The sequence below is a fragment of the Brachyistius frenatus genome, unplaced genomic scaffold (assembly GCF_029030835.1).
Source record: "Brachyistius frenatus isolate BFR_SWC_R1_liver_20210118 unplaced genomic scaffold, ASM2903083v1 Contig_4, whole genome shotgun sequence".
Classification (NCBI taxonomy): domain Eukaryota; kingdom Metazoa; phylum Chordata; class Actinopteri; family Embiotocidae; genus Brachyistius; species Brachyistius frenatus.
The window spans coordinates 6040510-6060259 of NW_027210603.1; the positions used below are offsets into that span (position 1 = coordinate 6040510).

General features: G+C 40.6%; 1 protein-coding gene across 3 annotated transcripts in view; it reads right to left on the reverse strand.

Moving 5' to 3' along the window:
* The window catches only part of magi1b (membrane associated guanylate kinase, WW and PDZ domain containing 1b), a 145812-nt gene that overhangs the window by 47147 nt on the left and 78915 nt on the right, over positions 1–19750 (reverse strand). For all 3 annotated transcript variants that reach the window (XM_069712743.1, XM_069712734.1, XM_069712726.1), the window contains exons 3-4: positions 7185–7304; positions 2584–2826 (exon numbers count right to left, since the gene is read on the reverse strand). In XM_069712743.1, the coding sequence (XP_069568844.1) occupies positions 2584–2826; positions 7185–7304 (363 nt within the window). The remainder of the gene's footprint in view (positions 1–2583; positions 2827–7184; positions 7305–19750) is intronic.

Below are 19750 nucleotides of genomic sequence, written 5' to 3' on the forward strand. Positions count from 1 at the left end.
TCATTGTATTTAAAATGTTTCAGATTCTGCATAAATGAAAAAAACTATTTCGCCCATGCAGTTCAAATACTTCCCAAATTAAAGTGAGGTTTTAGAAATCCACATCTTGCCACCAGAAGCCGTCAGTCAAAGGACTTTCCAAAGCTTTAGCATCTGTGTTTTCACTACCATCGCTTACACTACTGTAGTGTGTATCCATTCATTAAACTACTTCCTACAGCTATAAAGTAATTTACTTCAGTTAGGACTGCTGAGTGGGCAGTTCACACCTACAACCGAGGCCTCTGAGGTGCTATCATCTAGCTTCCTGCCATCTCATTTTCACACTCACACTTGACTGGCGCCCCTATAATGCAGCTCGCACGATCACAAATGGCAAATAAACAACTTTTGGTCCCACCTTCGTGAAAACACATGGCAGAAACAGCTTTAGGGCTGAGTCAACCTCCTTATAATGCCTACTGACCTACTAACACAAAAGAAGAGATCACATTTTTATTTTAAATTGATAGCGAACAAATCTGCTTTAAAAACAGCACTGCTGTCAGCAGTCATTTAGAACAATGAAATAATATCTCCCTCTCACTCACATCTGACCTACCAACCACGAATGACATCATTAAAAAGCATTTCAAATGTGGAGGTTGCTCAGACATCCAGCCTCTGTTACTTGCAGCCAGATGGCACTATTTTACATTTTTTGTATGCAGAGATGTAGGCAGATGTATATCAAACCTGGACACCACTTACTCACCAATCAAAGAAGCTCTTGTATCCTGCAGCTCTCTCCACACTACAGTGCTCTCTCTCTCTCTTTCTCTCCACTTCTTTTGTGCTTTCTCCTACTTCTTCATTTTCTGAGCTTATCCGTCTTCACACAATAAAAACCTCTCTTGGTTGTCTCTCTTTCTCTCCGTTCCAATGCTTTTCAGATGTGCCCCTTTTTCCCAGCCACTCCCTCTTTTCCTTTAATTTCCTGCAACCTTCTCTCCACTTCCATTTCCCACCCACTTTATCCATCAGCACCACTCAAATTCTCCTCCTTTCTCCTCCTAAACAGAGTGGCAGAAAGATGGATCGCATTCCACTGTTATGCTCCAAACTAAATACAGCTCTGCATGTTCTCCGGCTGCTGTGGAAGACGGATCTGCACAGAAGCTGCCTGTGTACTCCCCACCTCTAGGTCTGTTTGTTAAAGGTGTCCACATCAGCCAAAAGGAGCTGCGAGTCCCTCAAAACAAGGAGGAGTCAACATACATCTACAGATATTGATTTTGTGTAACTATAAGGAGGTGGAAAAACCTGTCTGTAAAAGTAGACAATTGTTTATCAATGACAAATGTGCTGCTTCATTTTGGATGTTGCCTGTGCAAAGAAGCCACATTTAATTTAGTCTGGAGTGTGCTGCCAGCCTGGAGGCCAGTTCTGACCTGCAATTTTGTGCCCAAATAAATTAAAATTGTGTCTAAGTCAATTTGAGACAGAATGCTGTTATCACCTGCCTCAAAATGTGGTTCAAATGCATCTTGAGTGACAACTTATTCGATTTCAGCTCCTTACTCACTATCTAAAGCTGTTCAACAGAAATATAAAGCACATCGGTGCTCAACCAAACAGCCAGAGAAGATGAATGTGCAGTGTGTTTGGTGGTCCAACATGTGTACAGACATCAAACTGTTGTTTAAGGTAAGGTCAGGTTTAGCATTTACACCGCTTTACACTATTGCATGGCCTCAATTCATTTTATCATCAGTATATGTGGGTAATATTCATACCAATGTCTATATATTTTCTTTTATGTATTTTAGGTTTAGCAAGGAAGTATTAGCAGTTTTATATTTTTGTATAATATTGGATAATTATCCTTAATTCATTAACTTATATGCAACATTTTAACTGATTGTGGTTGAGATAATTTTATAAACTTAATATACTCAATAACTGGCAATGGTGCCTTGTTATCTGCAACAAAACTTATCAGATGAATGTAATGGAGTAAAAAGTACAACACAGAAAGGTAGAATAAAAAGTAGTACAAAATTCAATACGCAAAATACAAATGGAGAGAAGGAAGCTTAAGAAGCTGTAAAATACTCAGTGAATGATGCAAGCAATTTAGCAGTTATCAAATGCTCCTTTGAATAGATTAAATAATTAACAATCACTGTATTGATCAAATCACACTTCAGAGCCAGGCGTTGACATGGTGCTTCTGAACATTTGAAAAGGAAATGAGAGCCATTTCACCAGGAATGCATTTAAAAATGTGTTGTTTTAGGAAATCACTCTCCCAGATTCTGCGCCTGCTCACTGTATTTAAGAAATGACATTCTTATTTTTAAGGTTTCAGAGTAGTGTTTGGAGAAAATAAGAAAATCCAAGAAAACTGGTTTCCAACCAAATAAAAAGAGGGCTCCTGCACTTCACAATCTCTAAATTGTGGCTCTTGATGCGAGCATCAACCTAAACCTGTTAGGACACGCATCAGTCCCACTGTCCTCCTACTGTCCATCCAACTTCTCCACCCATCCATCATCTATATCTCCTCTCCGTCCTCCTCGACCTCCTGCCCTCCGTACGTACCTGTAAAGCTGCTGTTCATGTCAGGGAGGTCCTCGTCGTCCTCCTGCTGCTGCTCTCCAGGCACTATTCCAGCATTGTGCATGTCATTGTAGGACTTGGTGCGTCGGGGAGTGGATTGCTGCGAGCCCGGCAGGCTACTGCTGAGCCCGTCTGGCAGTGGGGCATCACCGCCGCTACCGCTACTGCTAATCACTTTCCCACTGGGGGGCTGCACCGGCGGCTTGGGCGTCCCATAATAGTTACCTAGGCAATGGAGAGAAAGGCAGGGGAGAGAGGGAGGGAGATGGGGTGTGGATTAAAAAGACACTGAAAGGAAGTAGTAGGAGAGCATGAAAGGAGGGGTCAAAGGGTTTGTTATGTGTGTTTTTGTGTGTTGGAGGGGGTTTAGTCACAGCCTTTGTATGCAAATAGAGGCCAAGATTGTCTGTGGGAGAATGTTAATCTCTGAAACCAAACTACATTTCTTTACTTAGTTGGCCCAAATAAAGTTTCAAAACCAAGCCCACTTTGTTCTTATTTATAAAAAAAACTATTTCATATTTTAATCCAGTGATATTTCTCAAACAATATCACACCATTTTTCACTAATACAAGTCCATTAAGCCGATATTTTGTGAGTCAAGCATTGGTTTATACACTGCCAGAGTATCGATCGTCTTCAGATACCCGAGTCCAGCACCTGTTTTCTTCCAAGTAGTTCAAAGAATTGTGTGAAGACTTTTTTGTTAAAACAATTTGTAGCCAAATTGCTCTCCAGTGCCAGTACCACATTCCCGCTTAACTGACAGTTTCAAAGGGGAGAGAAGAAAACAAGAAGAAACTGAGTCATGCTCATCCAAAGAGAAACCAGGCACACATAAAGAGACTGTGCCATCTATAGAGAACAATATAAAGCCACAATTTTAATGAGACAGAGCAGCATCAAAATCCAAAATATAAATAACAAAAAAAAAGTTATACTCCTGGTGGCAAAAATACAATCAAGTGAAAAAGTGGCAAACTACAACTTTCATGGAAAAGCAGTTATTAAAGTAGTATTTCAATGATAAACCTGGTGTAATCATTTAAAAGGTGTTCATGGACAAAAAAAATACAATAATCTTATTCTTGAATGTGGTAGGTAGTCCTGTACACAGATTATTCATAGTTTGAACTTTACATTGTCAGCTGGGGAGATACTCAGGTGGGATGATGTCTTTTTTTTTTTTTTTTTTTTAAACACAGACTGCAGGTGGAAGCTGGTTTTAATATTTTGTTTGGTATTGTCAGACATTATTTTGCATTATCATAGCTTCTAAAACCACAACGTTTTGTGTTCACGCATAATGCCAGTCTGGCTGAAAGCAGGTATAACAGCACCAAACAGTCTCAGAACGCAGACTGAAAAAGAGTAATAATTGTGTTTGCCATTTGTCTTTTGGATGCTGCTAAACTGTGAGAACAGCCCACGTGACCTAATAAAGTAGCAAAGAAAACTGTTTATACAACTTCTGAATTTTGTTTGATTGACTGCTTTAAAATGCTACTTTGCTATCTGCACGCTTGTTATTTGTGGTGAATGGCAGACAACAAAATGGTGCATGGCACATCCTCCCTCTGATCTTTTGTATCACCCTCCTCTCTGTGACACCAGCTTCTCGGCCCACCTTTAAGTTTTACCACGCTCAGACGTCTGCAGTCTAATGTTGTAGGTATCGCACAAACTGGGATGTTTAGAGCGAGCCTTTAAACCAAGTGGAAGATTTTTTTTTTTTTTTTAAGCTCCTGATTTCCTGCATGCTGTTATCAGAGGACGTGCGTAAGCTAGTTATCCGCTGGCCTTGTTTGTCCCTCCAAGCTTGCCGTTACCATCGTTATGGAACACTGAACAAGCTAAAGTGGACACAGCGGACACTTAATTAAACGTTATCTGACTGAATGGAAGTGCTTCATGGTGTTGTTGTTGTTGACAGTACTGTCAGAATGTCAGTAGCGACTTTGTTTGATCAGCAGAACAAACGTTTTGCGTACTATATGTGGCAGATACTGTATGTGTTATGATCTTCATCCCTGAAGTCATTTTTTGTATTATCTTTTACTAGAGTTAATGACTGTCTCATTGAAAGTTAAGAGCACAGTATTTCTTTTTCTGGAAATTTCTCTTTGAATCACACGTGTAATGTCAAATGTTTTAAGTCAATGGGCACTGACTGGATTACTGGAAAACTTGATCTCCCAACGGTCAACAGTCAATCCGCTCTCATCCCAGGGCGTCAAATACTGACTTTTTGTCTCTGCTCCGTTGGCGTCTCACATGTACAAAGATGCCTTACGTTTAGTTATCAAAAAACACGTGCTTAGGGTTAGGGATAGATCATGGTTTGGTTACAAAAATGAACTTTACTTACGTAACATTACTAGGAATTGGTCATGATTTTTAAATAGTCATTAAAATCAATAAAAAAAAATTTTTTTTTTTAAATCGATTGGTATATGTGACTCTCGTCCCTCCTTACTTCCTGTTTTTACCGGTGCCTGGTTGTAATGCCTTACTCTCGTCAGAAGGTGGCGCTAATGCACCTAAAAGCTGACTGCCAGCCACCATAAAACAAGAAGAAAAACACGTTGCTCCCAGACTCCAGAGCGTGCAAACATGCAAAGACAACAACACCTGTCAAAAGTTCTGTTTGAAACTCCTTTAAGAACTAAATGAAGATGAGGTGCAGTGCAAACGCTGCAGGTAAAGCTAGCATATAAATCTACCACAGTTATGCACACATTCACTGATCAATCCATGGCAAGCACAGTGAGTCTGCTGTTGGACGTGCAGGACAAACAACGGCACCCATCACAAAGATGAATCGAAAGATGTGCTTCCCTTCGGCTTCGTTCAATACAGAGTTTCAGAAGTCGGGTGGCATTTGTTGAGCCTGAGTTTACAGCACAAGTGACTCAAATATTAAATAGTATTTTTGCTTGAAATGCCCATCAGCAAACGTTCTGTACGTTTCGGGCCGTACGTACAGTATGTAAGTTACTTTAAGGGTATCACATAGGTTACGTTACATAAGTAACCTACTTCTGTTGTTAATTTCTCATGAACTCAAACACCGGTCACGCAGGTGAGAATCGCGCGTCTTTTTCCAACCTGCTGTCTACGTTGACTTTGTCACTTTTTCTACTACGTCACATGACCTTCTTCTTTGACCAGGTGCTGCAAAGAGGATCTTATGTGTATCTCTCTGACACGGGCTTTGACAAAACGGTAGTATTTGACACCATGGGAATGAGAACAAACTGTAACGGATGACCCGATATAGAAACATTGTCTAATCAGCTGCGATGCCAGAAACCATCAAAATGTGAAATATATGTGTCTGTGTGTCTGTGTCAATGTGACAAAGCCTACGTAACCAAGCACTGAACACTGTTAACCATTCACCACATCGGTTCTTCATTATCAAAAGTTTGTGGTGCTGTTTGCACAAAGAACAAATCATATTAATATTTTGACCGCAGCCTTAATTTCGGACAAACATTTCTGTGCCGTTCTTCAACTTTTCGCGTCTCCTTCAATTAGTGTTTTCCAAGATGTCAGAGGGAACGAGGAAACGAGGAAACATGTTGCTCTAGGCTGGCTGACCTATATTGATGGCGGAGAAAATGAGGGCAAGCAAGTGAGACGGAACTAAAATTTGGTCACTTACAAAAAGTGCTATCGAGGTAGAACCAGCCTTCTTGCTGCATTGCACTTGATCATACTGAGGAGACCATGTGTTTAGACAGTGGTGCAATGGATTTCTTTCCGTGTGACTGCTGATGCAAATATGAAGCGTTTGGTCTTTGGCACCGACACCAAAACTTGGCTGTAGTGTGGGCGGGCATGTTTTGAGTGCAGGCTGGAGGCAGAGAGGTGACATGCTTTCCTCCTGCTGCGCCAGCAGGTGTAGCTGTCCAGAACTAGACGGATTGGTCTGGACGGGGGGGGGCAACAACCCTGGGTGGGCGATTTTAAGGGCTGGCCGGATGTACGATGGGGTGTGGTTATATCTCCATGCAAGCTGGCACACCAATCCTGAGTAGGGTTACCATTTAAACACGTTCACTCAAAGAACATGAGTGGAAATTATGTGTAAATGCTCGTTAATGTGTAGACGTACAGATCAGTGTTCCTCTGCATCTTTATACCAGCAAGCTGTTTACAGCTGAAGCTCTGGATACTGTACCTGAAACACATAACCAGGAATTTTATAGTTCCAAACTCCCTTAAAGCTACACTGGCGGTATGTCAACATAATGCCACATTATCTATGTTGTGTCAGTTACTCATGAAACTACAAAACAAGCCCTGTAATGCAAGGCAGAGCACAGGGCTTAAAGGGATTTAAAGTGCATTTGCATTTGTTCTTATAACTTCATGCTGAAGATTTATGTTTGTCCACTTATTTAACGTGTCTTTAGGGGAGCTCATAGTCTGGCTAGAGAGGGCAGACAAAACAAATCCATTCCGATGGTTCAACCGTCAAGTATTCCTTCTGCTCTCCAGGAATGAGGCACCTTCAGAGGTGTGTTTCAACTGTTCGAACAATTCACCCAACCAACAGCGTTCCTTTCTAATTTACCGTCATACGTTCCTATTTCCAACAGGGTCCCACTCTTCTCCAACTCCAGGAAATCCTCTACTGAGAGGAAGTTGTAGTCCACGCCAGAAACTTCTCCTTCACGTGGGGTGCGGGTAGTACCTAGACAGACAGACAGACAAGAGCAGAAGTCAGCTGAAGAGCAGCAGCTGGCACTGGAAGTTTTGCTTTTTATTTAAGTACTCCCTCTAGTTCTTATCTTACGCTAGATATTTTGTAATTCTTTTAGTCAAACCATCTGAAAACTTCCTTAGCAGCCCTTTGTTTTTTATTTATATTCTTGACAAAGACATTTCATTATGATGTGACATTTTGTTGGCTTGGTTATGGGGGGTTATGGTGCCAGCTGAACTGCGTTCCCAATGTCTCCCATTTGGGTTTATCCGGGGACCTTTGTTGCATGTCCTTCACCATCACCCCCTCCACTCATTTCTCTCTTTCATTGGCCATCCAATAAGAGCACAAAAGACCACACAATATGCAATTCAGAAAAACTCCACAGTTTAAAAATGACCAATTGTATTTCATTTTTTTTTTTTAAATTCTCAAATAACCTGAGAGCAGACTCTAGGAGGGAGATTATCTATTGTTTGTTATGTTGCTTCACACTGGGGTGGAGTGTGAGGTATTGTAGTAGCACCTTAGTGAGAACCTGCCGTGTGTGTGTGTGTGTGTGTGTGTGTGTGTGTGTGTGTGTGTGTGTGTGTGTGTGTGTGTGTGTGTGTGTGTGTGTGTGTGTGTGTGTGTGTGTGTGTGTGTGTGTGTGTGTGTGTGTGTGTGTGTGTGTGTGTGTGTGTGTGTGTGTGAATTGGCATCTACCCTGTAAGATTCTAGCATTGCTGACACATTAGCCAGTATGGCATTAATGCCAAACAGCTTTACAGAAGAAGCAATGGTGAGATTAAAACACTGTGGATTTAACTGAGGATAAATGTCACACTATCTTTTTCTTTCCTTTTAAATATTCTTCATTCAGCTTTCTTTGCTCTCTTCAACCTTAAATCAGCCTTTGCCTAATTAATGCGCATTTCCACTTTGTTGTCAGACAGTCCAAAGTTCTCTTGGGAGAGCCCTTCGCTGCATACCGTACTACAAAAACAAAATTATTCTGTCTGTAGTTTAAGAACTGGTACAAATAAAAGCATGTAGACCAGTGCCAATGGCAGATATATCTTTGCCATCTATTTAGTGACAACAGAGGGCTTTCCATTTCTTTTTGCTCCCTTCCCTTTGTTCCATCTCCTGATCTGTCTTATCTCCCAATCACTTTGTCTCCAGTGGGCTGGTAAGCAATAAGCTGGTAAAAATAGATGTGTGGGGATACGGGGAGAGGCTCCCACTGCAGCCACGTTCAGTGACACTGGTGATAAATCACATATGTGCACATCCTTACACAAAGAAGCATGCAGTGCGCTCGCAGAGGCATACAGAGGAGCGCATGCTGTCCATGTCTGGAGACACTACACTGAATATCCTTGAATGGTATCAGCTCAATCATCCAACTGTCACAATAACAGTACCTTCTTTTATGTTATCTTTGACATAGGCTACAGTACGGAGGCACACAGAGAGGGAAAATCTTCTTGTGCTGTCACTAGAATTCAAAATTAGAACTAAAAAACATCTGAACACTCGTGCATCAAGAGGAAATTGATGTAAAGTCAATCAAATCCTATCAAACAAACTGTCGTTCCCGGGCACCGAGTCTTTTACCGAATGTCAACTTTGGAGAGTCCTCAGCCGAGCCGACTGTCAGTTCACTTCCCGTACAAAAGTAGCCATTGATTCGACTTCATTTAGACACTGCTGCTCTTAGAAAACCAAATAGGAAGTGGAATTGTGACCAGTGTTTCAAAAGGGGTAGAAAAGCAGGGCCTTGGCTTACACCCAGGGGTAAGACACTGTTATCGCTATAGGCCTAATTAATTCAATACGCCCTCCCCCCACAAAAGCTCCATTGACCAAACTGTGAAATGGAGAGAGAGGAAAAGGCGGGTTGAGAGTTGTGCACAGAGACCCCTGCCTAGAATTATGGCTGGGTTGAGCCGAATGACAGCTCTTCCAGATGCTGACTTCTAAAATGCAGAGGAAGAACGAGAAGGAGTGAGGCTAAGAGTTAGCATAATCCAGCTACTGGCACACACAAAGAAGCCTTGGAGATGTGTAGTGAGGGTGTTCATCGCACACTGGCTGGCTTCGGGCTTAACAGCTTCAGCATCTTTACCAGCTGAGATAGGTGGGTGGGCGTTGTAATGAAAAAAAAAATGTTAATTAGCATTGAAGGAAGATGATCAAGGAAACAAATGTTGAACACTGGCATTCGAAGTGTAGCATCCAAGAACTCGGAAAGGCAACAATTTAAAAATAATTTGAAGCCTGCAATTGTATAACACAGCAAAAAAAAATACCAAAGAGACTTACAAATGAATTAAAAAAAAAAAAAAATCTGTTTCTGTTTCTTAATGCATTATGCTCCTGGGTCTCTTGGGTACCACAGAGCCATAGCTGTGGCGACTCAGACAAAATCAAATATCACAACATTTTTGACCAAATTTCTTCATATCGATATTGCAATAATATTGCAGGGATGACTGTGGTGCTTTCACAAAATGTTAAAATGTGATTTTTGAAAATAATGGCAAAGTGGGTAAAGGCAAATAATATAGCTAGAAAAGCTAGAAGAGTGGCAAGTTCAGAAAATGACATATTTGTATTGTATTGTTGCATTTAAAACCAGGAAAAAGAAAACAGGTATGCCAATATCTGATCTCATATCACAACATCAATATAATGTCCATCCAATGTATTTGAAAGGAAATAACACTGTAAATGAGACATGCACAGGAAAAATGAGAATGCGGGAGACTTTGACAGTAAACAGTAGAGGGGGAAAAAATTAAGAGACTAAAACAAACAATTAGAGTGTGCACTTACACACAGACTGCAATTATCCCGACACTAACTTTATTCGGAATAAGTTAGTGTTCTGATTGAACTGTTTACACAGGTTCTTTACAGGGCTGGGCATTAAACATTAATTAAGTACAGACTGAACTGTTTCTGTCGCGGTGAATTTTAGACAACATCAAGAACCAACATGTTTTTAATGTAAGTAAACTATTCAGCTGACATTCATGTACAATGTGGAGCTGATTCATGACTAAAGGTGCTTCCTGATACGACATGTCAAGGGTTTCTCTTGAGTATTCAAACCTCATTTTTCTTTCATGTTGCCACAATAGTGTATCATGATGGCTAACGTCTGTGCTTCAAGGCCTTCTTTCATGTGAGCCATCTTTTTTTCCTCAGTAAACATGTTTTCAACCAGCGGAAGGTAGTGCATCTATTGTCAGGAAGGATTTCTTGCTTTACTGTCTCAAAATACCACAAAAATGAAAGCATGCATTTATAACTGTTTTGTCTATGAAAGTATACAAAAGTAAACATGCCATATGATGAATAAAAGTCTAACAGCAACTGAAAACAAACTCTAGACATAAGACTTCAAACCAGTGAGTTTGATCATTAAGGAATCTACGACTTTATTTTCTCCAAGTACACTGCACTTCCCAGTAACCCATCCATGAAAGTGTTGCCAATATTGGACTGAGAGCAACAAAACCTCAACAATGTCACAGTAAAAAGTTAAACATTTATTAAATTATATACTGTGCAGATCATGCTACTGTGTTGCCCCTTTACGAAGTTCAGTAAAATATTCTAAGCTTATGAGTGCTGTTAGTGTAGCTGCAAATGTTAACTAGAAAGCCGATTAGACAAAAAAAATTTGAGTGTCTGAGGCAGTTTAGAATCAGGATGCATAACATTTTGTGAGAGTCAAGATTTGAAAAATGGTGAAGCAGCAGCCCAAAAATGCAAAACCCAAACTACAGAATAGAATCCTGCTGGGTTTCACCCACAAAGCATAACAAAAATGATCTGCTTGTGGAAACAGCATGGGACTTGAGGACTGTGTAGCATGTGTATTCATACTGTGCGAGTATGGGGGATTGACAGCATCAGCGCATCAAGGCTAACTGCTTTGTGCAGTACGACTTTTTGTGTTGTCATGTTTGAACATTTGGAGCACTGTATAACCTTGGGTGTGCCCTGTCCCTCTCTCCGTCTATCCTCTTGTGTTTCCCTCAACACAGATGAGACAGGGCAGAAGAGGCTGAGCCACCTTTTCCCTCAGGCACTCCGGCAGAAGGTTGACTCAGATACCAACAGTCATGGAGCAGTCTTCTGGCTCGTCTGTGTGAATGCCAAACATACACGTGCACACACGTTGGCCTGTAATGCCACAAAAAAAAGGATTCAGAAGGAAACCCTTCCTGCCATAATCAGCAGTTGTTCCACCCCCCGCCACACACACACACACACACACACACACACACACACACACACACACACACACACACACACACACACACGAACACACACGTAGTGAGAAGGAGGTGGCGCCACCAAATGGCACGAGCTAAATGGGGGCTGTGGGTGGAGGGTAATCACTTAATGGAGCTTTGTGCACCCATCTCCTTTGCAACGCTCATAAACACAGCTTCATTACCGTAACAGCTACAGTGGGAGCACTGCCCTGTCTGTGCTGTGTACCACCTATGGTGACCAGATAAGCCCCCCACTATGATGAGAGCAACTTAAAGGTTCAGCACTTCAGCATTTTATCTACAGGGATATCCTCAGTTTGGGGGTGGGATGTGGGATGGACGCTGCCTAGCTTTGGGGATTTCATGTTGCTATTAAGAATTGAAATAAATTAAATAATAGTAATGTTTAAATTTCCTTTTACTGAGTGGCCGAATAAAGTAAAAGAAAGAGAGAGAGAGAGTCAGGCAGACTTAGGGAACAAAAAAAGGAAGGAAAAAGGAGATACATTTATTAAAAAAAAAAAAAAAAAAAAAAAAAGTGGTACTGATACTTATCTTTTATATCGCATGTGATTCAGTCTCTGATATTGATATATTATATCATTAAATATGAACCAGAAAGTTCAGTTTGAAGGATTAGCAAACAACAACACATGGTCTGTAGCTTTATACTCCTTTTAGATTAGAGTGCATGACTCAGAGAAGTTTTAATGGCACCAGTTATTTTTTTGATCTTTCTCGAAGCATGTGCAACAAAATGAGCAGCATGCCAAACACATTATGGTATTGTACGTGGTATGTAAATATTTGTAAGCACATTTGTCAATTCTCATGTTAGCCCATGTAACACTGCAGAACCAGCGAAACCAGGTTTCTAATGGGCTTAAGTGCTGTGGTAGCAGTATGGGGTGGTAGGAAGTTACTTAACTGAAAACTATGCATTATTATGTAATTTAATCATTACGATCATTACAATGTTTTGTTAAAAATGCACTGTCTGGCATACTAATATTCACCAAACATTATTAAAACACAGCTTATAGCGAAATGATAGTGGCTTAGATACTGTGTGTGCTTGGGTGCTGAGGTGTATTATAATGGATGGGGGAACCCTACATACATAGTTGGATGTTCAGAGACAAAGCGTACCAACTCTCAAATGTTCTGCCAGATATTTTAATGACTGGTGTCTAAGGTGAATATTTAAAGGCTGCTTTTAGTGCCAAAAAAAAAGGCAAAACAATAAGAGTTCCAGTGATTACTGCTTTTTGTCTCTCACTGTACTCATGGTGAAATGCTTTGAGAATCCAGTGCACTGCAAAACATCCAGTCTCTGGTCAACAATTGACTGTATATCCAGTGCTTTGAACACCATTGTGACACACCACAGAAACAAATGACATCAGGATGCTGAGAGCCTTTGCAGTTCGGCCTCAATTCTGCATGGTGAACAGCAGTTCGGAGTTGCAAACAGTCCACAGTCCCACCAGGGTTGCCAACATCACCACCAACACCATCAAACAATAGACAGGGATGTGTGCCCAGTCCTCTGCTATTCATGTTGTGGCTGTCCTCATCAGTAGTGGTGATGGAGCAGCTAGTATGAGTGCAAAGGCCACAAATCATTTCTGGTTGCCTTTGACCAAAAGGCGCACCCTGACCACAACCCACTGAGTATCAATACTTCTGAGTCAGGAATATGTCTACCAGGTCAATTCAACTAGTGGAATGTGGAGTACAATGGCATGTGTGTGATATGATAAAGAAAACTACAGTTTATATCTCTGAGCTACTTTGAGCACATAGACATATATGAATCTAAGCAGGTAGGAGTGTGCATTTTGTGACAGACTGTCTATGTTTTCAACCTTGGTGACAGGACAGCATGGGACGGGGAAGATCACAGAAACCCAGTGTGTGTGTGTGTTAGTTACAACGTGAACTGTGATTGACAGCAACAGGATGAAACCCTCTCCACACCTGCAATTCGCTCAGTCAAATGGTCTGTACTTGTATAGCGCTTTATCACCTTTCGGTCTCAAAGTGCTTTAACATAGTTTTCCCATTCACACACTAATGAGACAGATCACCATGCAAGGTGCTGCCATCAGGAGCACATTCACACACCGATGGTACACCATCGGGAGCAACTTAGGGTTCAGTGTCTTGCTCAAGGACACTTAGGCATGTGGACAGGAGGAGCTGGGGATCGAACCACCAACCTTCCGATTAGTGTGCAACCCACGCTACCGACTGAGCCACAGCCTCCCCAAGCCTCACATTGCACTCTGGGCAAGACTAAAAAAGTCTCATTTGGAGCAAAAGAAACGTAAAGTTGATTGTAAAAAAATGACACTCCAACAGCGAATAGAGTGACAGGTATGCATTTACTTTGCCAGCCAGAGCAAGTAATAAACTTGTGTTGTTTATTCTGCAACAAATGCATTGGCATCGTTTAACATTATATGGTAGGAGTCATTTGTCGGCATTAATTGAGCAAGTATTCTGTGTGGCCTAATGAGCACCTAATGATCTTCCTCTTTGGTCCACTTGCTGATGGAAGTTGAATAGCACTGTTATAAACCATTCTCACTCGTTAAGACGGTCCAATGGTTTCAGTTCTGGCAGAGACTGAGACATTCAAGACACCGACCCCTAATCTTGTCTGCATTCTACAGAGGCCCCATTAAAAAATGGACTGACTCGCTACCACAATATCGGGTACCGGGCCTACAATACTGCAGACACCACAGCACAAATAAAATCATTGAAACTGCCCTGCTCTCCATTCAGGAGATGCTGCATCGACAAAGCAAACTCATTCTACAGATTTTCTCTATATTATTCTACCATAGGATTGAGAGGCTGCATAGTTCCCCTAAAGCAAGAAAGGCATGGCAGAGTAGCAGCATCCATCCCAAGGCTGTTAACACTCATGAACTCAGTGACCTCCTGGTCAACAGCAATGTCATAGATGCATGAGTAATTTTGGAATACTGTATCTGTTATTGTTCCCGCATGACACATCTTTTTTCTACATGAATTCAGATTAATATAGAAGCGATGAAATTCTAATTGATCAAAAATCTTTGCTCATGTTGTTCTAAAAGGGCCCTTATTGACCTGCAAAGAAAGGTTCATGGATATTGGTTTGCAGTTAATGGTAACATATATTAAATGAGATATTAAAAGCCAAGAAAAGTCAGGAAATAGCACTTATAACCTTCACCTCCTACAGCTTCTCAAGCAAAATAGCCCCTTCCCCACAGCATGCTACATGCTTTGGAAGTCAAATCCACCATTAGAAACTCATCTCCTGCATTAGTGTAGGTCCTTCCCCTTACATCTAACTCAACTCACAACCAAAGAGGTCTGATTCACAAGCAAATTTGTGACAAAGAGACTGGTTTAATAAGCAAGTCTGTGACCAAAATCAACAACAGCGTGAGGGAGAATTTGGGCGCAATCCAAAAAATGCTATACTAAGTTTATTTTTACTTACCACATATTTTACTAACTTGATTTGTCATTGCAGTAATGCATTGCAGAAATTTGATCTCGAAACTGTCTTTTATACAAAAAAGACACAAAACTACCGTCATCAACAATCCAGCTCGTAGTGTTGATTAATTTAGTCACACTGTACCGCGTGGACACTCCCTGTCCAGCCCAAAACAGCAGAAAGGTAAAGAAGACCAACCTTTAGTGCAGATAGCACTTGCAAACTTTTAAGCCATACAGTGTTTACTTAGTAAGCAGATTCTATTTCAGTGCTTTGATTCTGTGAGTTAGTTCTAGAGGTGCTCTGGGGTGGCCTGAAGGTCAAAGCGTGATCAATTTAGCAGATCTAAATCATACATGTATACACACATTTTTAAGGTCAGTGAACAGGCAAGAAACCTACTTCATTAAAATCTTCTGTTTCACCTTTTTATAAAACACGGCTGGCTTGTAAACAGCTTTTTTGACTTTGGCGTCACTGTGACCTTAGCATCAATCAAAAATGTTTCCCCCTCTGCACAGCATCTCAGAATTGGGCGTATCAACTACAGAGAGCGTCTGGTTACACCGTAATGTCTTTCAAACCACAATCAATACATGACAGCAATTGGTCACAACCCTCGCTGTGACCTTGGCTCTCCCAGTTTGTCTACACTGTCACTCAGCTTACACTGGATCAATATCAAATTGTCAACTTCTCATCATCTCGGCTGAACTGGCTGAACTGTGCCGATCAAGGTGCGGAAGTCGGTTCAATGACAACAATGAGGACAATAACATGATGGTTTGAATTGCCATATTGAATATTATATGCAGATATCAATAACAAATAGCATGTTTTTCCCAGTCAGTTACAAGATGATTAGTAATAACACATTTTTACAAAAAACATCTATAACTCCATCTCCTACGCCTAAGACTTGACATTAATTAGCACAGACATTAATTTCCTTCTTTGTGCTGTATATTGCATTCACTGGGTCACATCTCTAGCTGATGCTGAATAAATAGTGAGACTCTTGCTCTACCTTTGAATTAGAGATCAAAGTGTTGGATGTGTTGCACTGAACAAACCACTCTTGCAAAACCTGAAACAGATTTAAAAGATTTCAATATTGTAAAACAAAATGGATTGATGTACTTAATATATGGACACTCTTCACCTCTTCCCTCTTCAAGCACAACTAACACTCACTGGCAGCCAAATCCAAGCAGCTCATATTTAATTGATGGCAGACTATTTTAAGGGAGTGTCTGCCCTTCTAGTGGCATGATAGACTCAGACTAAGGTTGCTGGCATTTGAGGGTACAATTATATTATAAGAAAGAACAAAATTACTACATTATTCAATTTTGCATCCCTTCCAAAACACAATGAAAGACTGTGAGGTAAAATGTGATCACACCAACCACGTTAAAATATGTGAGAAGACAGGACAGAGAATGCTAGCAGGTGAGAAAAAAGTAACAGCCTGGCAAGAAAAGACTAAAACACATCAAGTTAAAATTAGCCATGTTTTCTTTTAACACAATGGCATCAAAACTCACAAAAAACATTAAAGGAAGCTGTACAGGCATGCACGCTGCCACAACCCAGCTTCTATAAATAACCATGTGTGAAAAATCTGTTTATTTCCTGCACTTGCATTCCCCCCAGAGCACCAGAGCACCCTGGGTGTGCATATCCCCCAGGCCTGGCCTTGCATTTTAGCTGTGACCTACATTTAATTCCCTCCACAAGGACAACGTCGGGCTTGACTTCTTGGACAAGTTTGGCTTCATGGCCGGGTGCTGACAAGTCATCTTGCTTGACATCATCATTTGGTCCAGTTTGATGGTGCTGTTTGGTGTACTTCACAAGTGCATCTTCAGCTTGCTTAAATCTCACAGATTTCTTGATTTTAAAAGAAGCAAGTGAACCACACTGAAGTACCTCTTTCATATTGGTCCCGGGTTTTCTTTTCTTTTTTTTTTGTGAACTCCGAAACACCCACAAAGCTTTAGAGACAGAAGAGTGAACATGACTATGTTCTGGTCCTACCAAATGAAGTCCAAATCCAGGTGAATCTGTCCAAACATACTTTAAAGTCTCAAACTGGGAAAGTTTGTTCCACAAAAACAAGCTGTAGCAGAAAAATTACTTTTTGTTTGGGATCAAATAACCACATTAAAAGGTGTCATGAGGGAGGCAGTCCAAATTGTTTCCCTTACTTGATGAAGATGTCAAAAACATTACTTAGAGTAACACTCCTTGGTAAAAACCTGAACACATTTGCAGACTGTTCTGTTTGCTGGACAAACTAAGAGGAGGACCTCTTTCTGACCCCAGGGCTCTTAAAACTTCAGCAGGAGTTTCACTACAAGATTGCTCATACAGATAATTTCCTATTCAAACAGGTGACAATAGGATCTAAACTAAAATGAAAAGCTGAAATAAGACAATGTCAGAGAACATATAGCCAGCAAGGTTCTCCACTGAAACCGACAATGATTAATGTCCATCACACAGACCTTCTCACACAAGTCATTGTGTCACTGCTAATAACAAAAAAGCATCAGTTGGAAAAAAACAACACCAATTGGGTTGATGCACATGTGATCCAGATGTAATACTGTATGGTTAAATTTAGCAATATTGGGAACACCACACAACAAGAGCACATGTCTGCTGCATCAATCCAGTATAATAATGTTTATGGCATGTTATGTTTTGCCACAAAGTGGTTGGATCCATTTAAAAGGAAAGTTTTAGAAGTCATAAAAACTGTACAAATTCTATTTATCATGGTGATAATGTACATAATAATGTGTGCTGCTGAACCTAGAACTACATAACATGAGAAAGGAAACTGACCAAACAAGTTAGTCCAGCTCAAAAGGAAACACATTTACACAAACACTATCGCATGTAGGATAGGACTGCAAGCATTTTCTTTTTTTTAACATCACTACAGAAGCTACGAAGACCAAGAAAACTTTGCAGTTTTGTAGCAGATTCTGACCTTGTCGAACCCATGGAACAATAACAGACCAAATTCAAAACACTATCTCAATCCATCTTTCTATTTGAGAGAGGCCTTCAGAGTATGCTAACACTACACCAACAGATACACTTGAGTATGACCTGAATACAAACTCTCTTTATAAGTCAGAGGGTTCAGAGAAACAATGTGCACAGTAAGGTGGAAAACACCCTTATTCAGAGCTTGGTGGCTTTATTTCTTAGGAATGGGTCATGATTTTTCAAATTTTTTTTGAATAGTAATTGAAAAAGAAAAAAAATTCTCATTTCTTATTCCCTTGATTTTTACCAGCACCTGGTTGTAATGTGTTACTACTGCCGGGGGTTTGCGGTAAAGAACCTAAAAGCTTTTTGCCAACTGCTAGAGGAAAAAGAACATGTTACTACCAGGCTCCGGTAAAAATGTGTGATGCTGTGAGATGAAATGCTCCAGTACAAACAGAATAAACATGCAAAGACTGCTACAGCTGTCAAAAAGTTCTGTGTGAAATTCCTTTATATAATTCCTTTAATAGTTGCCAGCAAATATCGAAGAGTAGTTTTGCTTAGTAGTGCCCACCCCGAGTCCAGAGTTGCTCTATCACATGTGTACAACGTGTCAGAAGCATTCTGACTGACTGGAAATACTCCGTTGGGTTTAGAAGAAGGGTGATGCTTGGGTAGAGCATGCAAGAGGCAGGACATGGTGTATAAAATGTGTTTTGGAAATTGCAGTGCTTTGTTTGCAGCACAACAAAGGAAGGCGGACAAAGACACCCGTTTTTATGTTGATATCAATACTACTTCTCCCAAGTTAGACGGTTTCATTGGCATCTTCTTGATGATCTTCTTTGCAGATTTGCAGCAGTTGCATGGTACAGAAACGTCGTCAACACACCCACTTGCTTGTGAATTTCCTGAACAAATGCTCACCTGCTCTATGCACACATGGGCTTGATCGAACATTACACTGACTTTGTACGAAAGAGCTAGCAAGCTAAAAACACGTTTAATGTCAAGTCCGAAATTTCCAGATAAGTTCAGGGTTGCAGTGCATATGTGAAAGCATTAATGGTGAAGTGATCAGTACCGTGAGTGAAAAGTAGGCCATCATAAATGTGTTTGGCAATGTTTCATTATCAAAATTGTTCTATTAATAGACCCAGCTATTCTTATTCAGCTTCTGTGCTGGCATCCAGGTCATTCAGGACAGGAGTTATTTGAAAGAGTGCATATTAAGTGGTTTACAACTAACATGGAAACAATGGCAACTCTCCCAAACTCTGACACTGGATTTGGGAAAAAAAACTATTTTTCCTAAGACGCTCACATTAGACAGAGTTATATGTACAGTATGTACTGTATGTTCTAGGTTAGAGAAGAAGCTGTTATCTGCATTGCTTGATTATAACGTTCATGAGCATGTCTCTGCTGACCTCCCTTAAGTCCTTCCTGTTTCTATAACTTCTCAGTTCTGTATTTCCTTTCTTTCCAAGTTTTGTTTGCTCCCTCCATTGGTCCCATTGTTTCTTCCTGTTCTTCAAAATCTGTAATGTTAGCAGCATCTCTTTTGATATTTTAGGCATCACCTCTTTAACACAGACTCCTCCACTCTGTCTCCGATCTGCTAATTTGTGTTTTCTCTGTCTCCAGTATGT